We start from the raw sequence: 11608 nt of genomic DNA, 5'->3' as shown, positions 1-11608 counted from the left end.
GGGAAAGATTCTTTGAAGACATTGAAGTCTCTGGGTTAGTAAGGGACTCCTCTCCCTCTTCCCCCTCTTGATGGGACCCTTGTAGGCCCCCGATAGAGTTTTCCATAAGCAGAAGACTGAGCTGGGGCCCCCCAGTTAAGGCCTGCTCCTGAGCTGCTGGGCCCAGTGGTTCCTGGCCCCAGCTCCCCATAGTTTTGCAATTTGGTCTCTGCATGTACCACAGAGTTGCTGCTTCCCTCAGCCTTCAGGAATGGTTGCCCGACCACTGAGTGTAATGTTAAGGGGACCCTGGTAAAACGGAGGTCCTGGTCCCCTGGAAACTGCACTGACCCTGTTCCCTGGTAACTGGTGGACTCCCCAAGGTGGCTCACAGAGCCTGAGAAGGTCCTGTTCTTCACCAAGGTCTGGACCAAGGATTCTGTCAAGGCTGGACCAGAGTTGCGTTCATCAGTGTCAGTGGCACTGAACCCTGTTTCAGGCCCATCAGTGTTTCCGTAAGTCCTGTTTGAATGGGGTCGGGTGGAGTACTCCACTGGTCTCAAGGCCTGGTGCTCATGTGGCAGGTGGCCAGGAGGCTCTGCTTCAGGCTGGGATAAAAGTTGCAGCAAGGCGGCTGTCACGGCTGGGTTCAACTCCTGGGGGGCGCTGGAAAGATCGCCTTCAACCAGAGGGGGTGGAGGTGGCGGCGGTGGAGGTCCGGGGGGCTCAGGGGGCCTCTTCTCTGGTGGAAGAATGTGAGGAGGACATGCTGTGGAAGGGTTACTTCTTTTAAACACCATCTTAAAAATCACATGTGATTATAAACACAAACACACACACACACTGCCCAACGTAAATAAATATCATACACATAACCAGAAATATAAAGAATAAAATCTTGGGATCAGAAAATTGTCAATTTATATTGAAAAAAAAATCAAGTGATTAGTAAAACAGTTGTATTCTGGATCTAACAGCTGGTATAAAAGATCTAACGTTTCAAATTACTGTACTGAGTTTTGTCTGAGATTTTCTCCATTTCCTTCCTTAAAGAATTGGTCTAATATGTAGGCTATTGGCAGCCTCCTTGCAGCATTTTGGTCTTAGATCAAAACATTAATGAAAATTAATGCAGAAAGAAGGAAGATGAGAGGGAACAATATACATGTTGTGGTCACATTTCTAGGACATAATCTTGTACAAAAGAGACTTTGCTTGAAGGTGGCTAACACATTTTACAGAACATTTGATGATATAAGGTTAACTTGAAATAGAACTTACAGAATATACAGGAGAGATGAAATAAACTAAAAACTTTTCATTACCATCATGTATATAAAAATACACATGCTTTTCCAAACTTTAGTCACCTCTCCCCATGATTATATTCTGAAGAAAGGGCTATTCACCACCACACTGTCATTCAGATTCCTGTTACACTGTAAGACTAAAATAATCTTCTATCATAATGTTTTGTTCATCTGTATTCTTCCCTTTATGAAAAGATCATTACAGATGTGTCATGTAGAATGGGCTGTTGATAAACATCTTTTTTGGGGGAGGGGAACAGTGACAAGAACTGAATATTTTGAAATGTAATGAATACTACACTCTGACTGTCCCAGATTTTCTTTATTCTACTCTTAGTAGAAAATACCTAAGCATGGCAATTATTGTCTGATAATCAATTTCTGCCAATGCAGGAGAGGAGAGATGTAAAATGGGGTTGTTTGAGGACACACGAAACCATGGAGAGAGAATTATGGTCAATATAATGCCTTCAGAGAATTGGGAATAACCCTGCTGAAGAATAAGTTTAATGCTTTGGGATATCTTCCAAATAACTGGTTTATCTTTTCTTTACGTAAGTATACCATTAAATGTCCACTACAGTTCTTCCATTATCTGAGTTAATTCTTCCATTATCTGTGCTAGTAATGTAAAGTTATTACTCAGACAGGTCAAATCAGGTTCTTACTAACAATTAGATACTTTTGTGACATATTTACCTCAATTATATTTTGCAGAGACGATCAGTAAACATTTGCATTCCCTTAGCATCTAGATGAAAGCACTCTGTAAATACTACAAAACTGCAAGGCTATGCAGAAGGATGAGGTCAGGTGCTATTTGCAACACACAAATAGATTGAGCAACAGTCCCATTTTACCCAGGACTAAAGGGGTTCCCAGGTTGTTGACTTTCAGTTTTAAAACCAGGACAGTCCTTTATACAGTATCCACACTGTATATAGTATATTTATTTGTAGATTGGTTGGTTGGTTGACTAGTTGGCAGGGGAAAATGAATTTAAGGACAAAAAAAATTAGTCATGGAAAATTCACAACTTTGGAGAGTTGACATGTTGAAAAAAGGAGGGCTAACTGGATTACAAGCATCTATGGATTTCAGAGTCTTCTGCTGTCAACACTATACGTCTTTTTATATAAAGACATCACAGTACCAGCTATTTTTTTTTTTAAGTATTTTTAGCTATACATTAAGTGGAACATAGGTTTTTTAATAATGAGTGTAAACAGCATTAAAAATGTATAACTGGGACCAGTGGGTGGTGTGGTGGCTAAGGAGGCTGGATTCCACATGGCTCACTGCATGGTTTGAGTACTCAACCTGAAAGCATGAGAAACATACCAGGAATGTGTGCATATGTACTGAAAATCCCAAGAGAAGACTGGAGGAGAAGGGACTGCAGCACTTTCCCCCAAGGGGAGGTGCTTTCTCACTTTCCCTCCCTCCCACTCTGTCCCCTCTCTCTGGAGAATGCACATGCTCCATAACAAATAATTAAAAAAAAAAAAAAAAAAAGTGTAACTGTGGGCCATCCAATGCCACGGTGATTAAGGAAGCTGGATTCCATGTGGCCAATGTATGGTTTGAGTCTCGACCCAGCAGCTTGAAAAACATACTGGGCATGTGTGCGTGAGTGCCCCAAATCCTGAGACAAGAAATGGAAGAGAAGGAATTGTGGCTAGCCACCCCCTCTCAGGGGTGTTTTCTCACCTTCCTTCTCTCTCTGTGTCTGCAGCTAAAACACACGCTCTATAGCAAAACTAAAAAAGAAGAAGGAAGAAAGAAAGGCACAATGGCAAAATGGGCAAATCTAAATTTACATCCTTCTAGCTACACTATTTTTCATATTTAAATTTTGCCTTTTATGTAAATAGCCCAATTGTGTTTTACTAGAACTAATTCTTAGACTCAAATTCTTTCACACATATAAAACAAAAATTCCAAAGTAGCAAAGCAGATGGATTATAAAGAACTACTAAAGTTAATAAAACTTCTTAAAGGAATTAAAATATGAATTATAGATCATGTTGTGTTACAAAATTTAAAGTGTTAATGTTGCCAATCTTTAACAGTCTATACTAATGGAGAGACATACTAAGGAAATATAAAAATAATCTGAAGAGTTCATTTAACTCTAATATTAGATTTCAACCATTTCCTCTTCCCTGTAACAAATAAAGGACAGCTGAACAGTAGCCAAATTGATAAAAGACTGTCACCTTCTCTGGCTTACATGTTCTGCCCTCTGGTGGAAGTGCTAATGAGCAGTGAAACAGCCAAGTAAGAGCCAACAGGGGAGAAACAACAAGGGGGGACACAGCCTTGGAAACACCAACTGGATAATTTGGGGGTGATACAATAATAGTTGTGAAATTTTTACACTTTCCTCTGAAATGCAAATCTAAAATTTCTGGCCACAGGTTAGGCCGTACTTTTAGTTCAATTTCAATGTTTGGCAGATAATTTATAGGCTCAACTATTGGGTGGATTTTTTTCAAATACTATACTATTTAATTTGAACAATTTCTTTCAGGTACCTTGATGAGAGTGATTTTTTTGAGGGAAGGGTCAGAGTACGGAAGATGAGACAAAGAGACCTGCATTAATTCCACATTAGCTTTTTCTGTTATTCTATGTCCTGGAGTCTTTTAAAAACAATTGGAATCATGACAGAGTAGTAAAATGAATTAAGAAATATGAATACAAGAGTTTTAGTTCCTGCTTTTGACAAAAACCAGCAGTGGAGACCACAGGCAAATTTATTTAAACTGTTGAGACTATAGTTTTCCTGTATGTAAAGTAAGGATTAATTTTCTTTCAGTTTTAAAAACTTTAGATTGAACAATACCTTATGTACTTGATCCTATACCAGTGAGAATAAAGTTTGTACTTTCTGCACCATCCTATATGAAATGTGAATGCAGGACCCTAAAGTTGAAGGTTAGTATACCTCTTCAGCCCTTGTGCTTCTTCTTATTTCCCAATTCATAGGGTCTTCATGGACAGTGAAAATTTCCAAGCAGTTGAAAACACTTTCAGATAGGTAAAGATTTTGTAAAAAGACTGTGAATCAGAATTGATTAAGAGAATTTAAACTTCTTTTCCCTCTAATAAATTGCATGCTATGGTCACATAAGATCAAGGTAAAACATGTTCCCTTCATGTTTTCTTTATATAATGCTCACTTCCTGATCTGGGGTCCATTCAATGATCTCTTTCAGGAACACAGATTTAAAGGACTCACTCTTATATGCTACATTTTTTTTTGGAAAGGAAATGTATGGTGTTAATTACATGCTTAGAAATATTCCCAAATTATTCTTCAAGAAACTAACGATGATATTTTATTAGGGTTTTCTTGAGTGTATCTTCCAGGTAAGACTCTGGTATCCAGCATCCACTCCACTAGAGGTAAAGAAGTACATTTTGATCATGGTTTGTTTGGAATTCAGATTAAGTGCTAGGATTGGCTGGCCACCATACATACACAGTGGTTTAAGATGCATCACTAGCTATGGTTGTGGTTTCCTTGGTTAGAGCATAGGGAGAGTTTTACTTACCTATCTCTGAGGAAGTGGAAAAAACAATCAGTATATAAAAGGTGTTTTGAGAAACTCTGAGACTTAAATAAAAGAAGCTGGTCAAGAAATACATCACTTGGTGCTATGGTTCTCCTGTAGACTAGGTTATATAAAAACTGAAACCAAGGCCACTGATGTGAAAAAAGAAAATGTTAAAAAAAGATCTTTAAGAGGATCAACAGCACCTGAGCTCAATGAGATTCATGACCGGTCTGTTTACCTGCTGCCTCCTCCTGTGGCATTGTGGGAGTTCTTCGGGGCCCCTGTGGCCCATTGTTCTTGTCACTGTTGTTTTCCTCTAGGTTGCCTGCTGGCTCCTGGGTTTTCATCAGCTGACTCAAGAGAACTGCCAACATATTCTGCATGTCAGCTGGAGTGCTTGAAGCTTCAGGGGTTGTCTGTTCTGCTGAAGGCAGGACCACTGGGGCAGGAGGTGCCTCCTTCAAAGACTCCTCTGGGGCTATGGGCTCTGAGTCCTGCTGCTGGGAAGTGGCTTCTGTCAGGGCACTGATAGACTGGTTCAGGGCTTCCAGCTGCTGCTGCATCTCTGGGTTGGAGTGGATGTTAAGCAGCTGTGCCATTTGAGGGATGCTCAGGTCGGTTTGGCTCTGCAGCAGGTTCAATAACACTGCCAATTCACTTTGATTCAGCTGTTGTGTGATGTCACCAAGGCCTGTGGGGAGAAAGTGGAGCCAATGTAAGATGACAAGGCAGGGCAAAGGCCCATTGCCTTCAACTAGAAACAGCAACTTGTAATACCCCAAAAAGGGAGTTTCATTTTCAAAGTCTCATTTTCCATATCTCAAATTGTCATGACACAGTACTTTCACTTAAAAATATAGGGACAGCAGGACCAGCAGTCAGCGTAATGGCTATGTCGCTGGACTCCCACATAGTTGACCGTGGTTCGCATCCCGGACCCGGTGGCTTAAAACTCACGCTGGGTGTGTGTGCGTGCATGCGTACCCAAGATCCCGAGAGGAGAATGGAGGAGAAGGGATTGCGGCGTGGCCATCCCCCCTGGGGGGTGATTTCTTGCTTTCTGTCTGTCTCTGTCTGTCTGGTGAGCACACGCACACTATAGCAAAAACCTCTCAAAAGAAAAAAAATGGGGGGACCGGGTGGGGGCGGCCAGCAGGTGGCATGGTGGCTAAGGCACTGGACTCCTATATGGCCGATCACAGTTTGAGTCCCAAATCTGGTGGTTTGCTTTTTTGCTCTCTCTCTCTCCCCGCTCCTCTTTCACTGGTGAAGGCATACACCCTATAGCAAGTTGATTAATTAAAAAAAAAATACACACACACGCACACATACATATATATGGAATGGGGGGAGCAGATAGCATAGTGGTTACAATACTGGACTCCCACATGGCCAATCATGGTTTAAATCCTGATCCAGAGGCTTGAAACTCAAGCCAGCTGCATGAGGGTGCATGCCCAAAAACCTAAGAAGAGAATGGAAGAGGGTCTGCAACATGGCCATCCCTCTGGGGGTGATTTCTCACTTTCCTTCTCACTCTCTCTGGGGAGTACACACACCCTAGGGCAAAAGCCTTAAAAATAAAATAAAATAAAATAAAAAATAAAGAGACTAACTGAAACACACTGTATTGAATGTAAAAGTGATTTCATTTTATATGTATTCTTCAAGTTTAGTGATGTTCAACACTCACTGTGTATCAGAATTACTAGGAGAGAGATTTTAAAATTCAGTTGCCTCAGTCACCCCCATCTCTAGAAATCTGGAAATTGTTGGAAGTATTTATTTTTCTTTATTCATAATTGGGTATGTGCACATGCACATGAGGGTGAGAGAAAAAGAGTAGGAGACAGAGAGAGAGGAACTCTCCACAGGGCCTGGTCTGGTAACTCGGATTTCTTTTCTAGTTCTCCAGCCCATTGGATCTTATACCCAAGTGTGTTACGGGTGGACTAGCTGAAAATTTGAACCATCGTTGCTATATGGGACCCAGCTTCTCCCGAGCAGCACATTACTGCTAAATCATGACGTGAACCGCATTTGGGAGTATTTTATTTATTTAGCACTATTTTTTTTTTTTTTTAAGGTTTTTGCCATAAGACATATGTACTAGCCAGAGAAAGACAGAGAGAGAGAAAGTGAGAAATCACCCACTGAGGGGATGGTCACAACATAATTCCTTCTCCATTCTCCTCCTAAGATTTTGGGCATGCATGCACATGTGTCCAGCATGATTTTCAAGCTGCCAGGTCCAGGACTGGAAGCTTGGTTGGCAATGTGGGAGTTCAGTGCCTTAACCACCATGCCACTTCTGGCCCTGGGAGTTTTTATTTTTAAAGCTTCCTGGATGACTCTAATGTGTACCCTGCGTTGAGAACCACTGTTGCAGGTGGATAGGGAAGCAAAAGTGAACCAGAAAAAAAAGAGTGTTTTGGTTCAGAAATCTGGGTGGTATCACACAACAATCTTTTAGTTATAATAGTTCATTATGGTTGCTATAATAGTTCATTATGACATCGTTTAAAACATATTTAGACTGGGGATAGGAGGTAGCGCATTTGGAACCACATGGGAAAGGTCCTGGATTCAAGACCTGGGAACTCCCTGGCTATGACAACTGAAACTGGGGGTAAAAGTGGTAGAAAGGCCCTGTTGGGAGTACGTGTCTCTCTTTCTCATGAAATATACAAACAACAAAAATTTTAAATAGATAGATAAATTTAGATCAAATAACTGCAGAACTTACTACATTTAGCAACTGAGATTTAATGTGACTGGCTCCTAAGACAGTCTTATCAAATCTAACATGAACAAGGTTCCAAATTAATATGTCAGAAAGTCATGGGTTGGGGCCAGCAGGTGGCGTGGTGGTTAAAAGGTGTTGGATTCCCACATGGCCGAACACAGTTTGAGTACCAGTCCTGATGGCTTGCTTTCTCATTTTCTCTCTTTCTCACTCTCATTCTGATTCTTGCTATGTCCCTCTCTAGTCAAATTACAATAAATAAATAAAGTGGGAACCAGCAGTCAGCATAATGGCTATGTCGCTGGACTCCCACGTAGTCGACCGTGGTTCACGTCCCGGACCTGGTGGCTTAAAACTCACGCTGGGCGCGTGTGTGCGCGTGCCCAAGATCTCCAGAGGAGAATGGAGGAGAAGGGATTGTGGCGTGATCATCCCCCCTGGGGGGTGATTTCTCGCTTTCTGGCTCTATGTCTCTCTGTCTGTCTGGCGAGCTCACGCGCCCTATAGTGAAAAACCTCTCTAAATAAATAAATAAATAAATAAAGTTAAATAAAGTAATTCCTAAAAAAAAAAAAAAAAAAAGTATTGGATTCCCATTTGGCTGACTATGATTCAAGTCCTAGACCTGGCAGCTTACTTTCTCACTCCCTTTCTTTCTCTCTTTCTGTGGTCAAATTTGATAATTAATAAATAAATAAAATTAATAATTCTTAAAAAAAAAAAAAGAGCAAACCATGGGTCAGCTAATCTTAATCTGGCTTATCTAATTCACTGATTTATGTCACATATCTTTTTTTTTTTGAGAGGTTTTTGCTATAGGGTGTATGCGCTCGCCAGACAGACAGAGGAGACAGACAGAAAGCGAGAAATCACCCCCCAGGGGGAATGGCCACACGGCAATCCCTTCTTCTCCATTCTCCTCTCAGGATCTTGGGCACGCACGCATACGAACCCGGCGTGAGTTTAAGCCATCGGGTCAGGGACTCGAACCACGTTCGACTACGTGGGAGTCCAGCGACATAGCCATTACGCTAACTGCTGGTCCCATATGTCACATATCTCACTGAGATACAGTGTTCCTTGTTCTAGGGAAGGAAAATGATCTCTTGTACACTTTATGGACCATATGTACCAAACATGTTTTCTATCACCTCCCCAGATGAGGATTTATCTTTTTCCTAATATTTCATTGGACAAAAACTGGCCCCACAGCACAATGGATAAGTAATGAACAAAAGAAGCTGGATCCCGCATAGCTAATCAGGTGCCCTGGTACTTTGAAAAGCATAATGGCTGTGTATACATGCTAAGGATCCCAATGGAATGGAGAATAGAGGAAAAAGGACTGCAGCATGCCCAGCTCTGCTGGGGAGGGGGTGCTTCCTCTCTCTCATGTGCCTGTGTCCTCTAGAATTTTAAAAAACAGTAATGAAAGACAGATGCACATACATTCCTTACATTTGACCTTCACAATATTCCAAAACTTGCTTAATAAAAGCACAAAGTCCTCATTTCAGCACTGACCTATTGCATCCCCAGCCCCAGGCTCCACTTTGGTAGGAGCAGGCTGAGGTGGTGCTGGGCTGCTGTTCTTCACAGGCTCAGCACTTGTCCCTGAGGTAGTTTCTTTGCGAGGAGCCTTGGGTGGAGGTGGCTCTTCTACCACAACACCACTTTGTCGCTGGCGTCTCCGTTTCTTACTCCACAACTCATGGCAATCTTGCCAGTGGGGTAGGCTGGAAAAAGACAAAGTAAATGGGGGATGTGTATGGGAATATGGCAGTCAGTGAAAGGAAAGACAAGGGAGTAAGATGGGAAGACAAAGAGTATGGAAAATGGCAAGAATAAGTAAAACATAAAAAAAAAAAAAAAAAAAAACAGAAAAAATTAGTAAGTAGATAGTAGGCATATGTGAAATCATGATAGATGGTAGTCTGAGGAAATGAAGTCTAAAAGTCCAAGAGATTTATACAAAGAGAAGTGAAGATTTGCTAATACTAAAAACACACCTGCTAATAAATTTCCATATTCTAGTCAAAGACATATTATCCTCAGCATAAGAACAGAGAATTTTATTTTGTTTATTTTATAATTTTGCTATATGGTGCATGTAGTCACCAGAAAGAAAGAGAGAGGGAAAGCGAGAAAACACCTCTTATGGATATGGCCACCCTGCAATCCCATTGCCTCGATTTTCCTCTCAGGATCCTGGACATGTGCCCGGCACATTTTTCAAGCTACTGGATCCAGGATATGAGCCACACAGTGAGCCATATGGAATCTAGCTGCTTCAACCACCATACCACTGGCTGGCCTGAGAAAAAAACTTAGTCAAGATTTAGCTGGGAATAAACAGGAGGCCAAAGATGACTGACTTGTTAATATCTACCAAGAGTCTGGGTCAGCCTGTGGCCTGGTGATTAAGTGAGCTGACCACCTAGTTGATCACACAGTTTGAGTCCAGGACTTAGTGTACTGAGAAGAACATTGTGCACGTGTGCAATGCATGTCCAAAATCCAATGAGAAGAATGGAGAAGAAGGGAATGTGGCATGGCTATCCTCCCTGAGGGGTGTCTTCTCACTTTCCTTCCTTGTCCAGCAAGGACATGTACCCTCTGGCAAATTTTTTTAAAAAAGAAAGAAATGGATATAATATTAACACATGAGTTGGTAGTTAAGTACAAATCTGATTGCTCCAAAGGAAATGTCCAAATTCATTTACTACAAACAATGAATGTGGCTTGAAATACAAAAGCTTTTTACTAAGACTGAGAAACTTCTATGATAGATATTTCAATAAGACTTGACTTACTTGGACTGTTTGCATTACTGAACACAAGTAAGCCTGGAAATATATTAAATAATACATAATGCTGTAGGGCCAGTAGGTGGCATGATAGTTAAGATACTGGATTCCCACAAGGCTGTCCATGGTTCAAGTCCTAGACCTGGTGGCTTGCTTTCTTGCTTTTCTTTTCTTTATCTCTCTGGTCAAACTAATGAATAATAACAATAAATGTAATTAAATAAATAAATAGTTCTAAAAGAAATATATACATACATAATGCTGAGCTCTACAGATAAAAAAGTTGCTATTCAGTTATAGAAATTCAGTGCAAAGGGGACCAGCAGTTGGCGTAATGGCTGTCGCTGGACTCCCATGTAGTTGACCGCGGTTGGAGTCCCAGACCCGGTAGCTTAAACTCATGCCAGGCACATGTGCATGTGTGCCCAAGATCCTGAGAGGAGAAATGGAGGAGAAGGGATTGCAATGTGGCCATGCCCCCTGGGGGTTGATTTCTTGCTTTCTGTCTGTCTGTCTCTCTCTGTCTTTCTGGCGAGCATCATACATGCCCTATAGCAAAAACCTTCCCCCCCCCCAAAAAAAAAAAACTCAGTGCAAAGAAAGGGAAGAACCAGTCTCTGGTCCTCACAGACCAAGTTACACAAACTGACTTTGCACACTGGTGATATAATCATGATGTTACATGTATGAGTCCACCACTTTTCCTAGACTTTTTGTAGATATATTTTTTAAAATTTTGCCAAAGCTGGAATCAACAGATGGTGTAATGGTCACATAGCTGGACTCTCATAGTTGTTCATGGCTTGACTCCCAGACTTGGCGGCTTAAAACTCACACCAGGCACGTGTCCATGCATAACCAAAATCCTAAGAGGAGAACTGAAGAAAAGGGACTGTAGTATGGCCATCCCCCCTGGGGGTTGATTTCTCACTTTCTATCTCTCCAGTGAGCGCACACGCCACTCAACAGCAAACAAAAACAAAAAAAAAAGGAAAGAAAATTTCGCCAAAGTGGCAAGCTAGTGGCATGGTGCTTAAGGTGTCTGGATCTAACATGGCCAACTTCACAGTTTGAGTCCCAGACCCAGTGGCTTGAAAAATATACTGGGTGGGACCAGCAGTTAGTGTAATGGCTATGTCGCTGGACTCCCATGTAGTCGACTGTGGTTCACGTCACAGACCGGGTGGAGTACAACCCCTCCCG

At 41.5% G+C, this 11608-nt stretch overlaps 1 protein-coding gene across 9 annotated transcripts in view; it reads right to left on the bottom strand.

The window, feature by feature from the left end:
• Positions 1 to 11608, bottom strand: part of CDK12 (cyclin dependent kinase 12) — a 135436-nt gene that overhangs the window by 47988 nt on the left and 75840 nt on the right. For 4 of the 9 annotated variants that reach the window (XM_006155889.3, XM_027774756.1, XM_006155890.2 and 1 more), the window contains 3 exons: positions 9123 to 9334; positions 5091 to 5543; positions 7 to 748 (listed from right to left, as the gene is read on the bottom strand). In XM_006155889.3, coding sequence (XP_006155951.1) covers positions 36 to 748; positions 5091 to 5543; positions 9123 to 9334 — 1378 coding nt within the window. In that variant the 3' untranslated portion in view covers positions 7 to 35. Of the gene's footprint in view, positions 1 to 6; positions 749 to 5090; positions 5544 to 9122; positions 9335 to 11608 lie in introns of those variants that run through there. The other 5 variants (XR_003550608.1, XR_335621.3, XR_335623.3 and 2 more) reach the window with 3 other exon arrangements.

The sequence above is a fragment of the Tupaia chinensis genome, unplaced genomic scaffold, assembly GCF_000334495.1.
Source record: "Tupaia chinensis unplaced genomic scaffold, TupChi_1.0 Scaffold000477_1, whole genome shotgun sequence".
In the NCBI taxonomy this organism is placed as follows: domain Eukaryota; kingdom Metazoa; phylum Chordata; class Mammalia; order Scandentia; family Tupaiidae; genus Tupaia; species Tupaia belangeri.
Note: the sequence above shows the minus strand (reverse complement) of the source record. Positions and strands in the feature narration are given on the sequence as shown.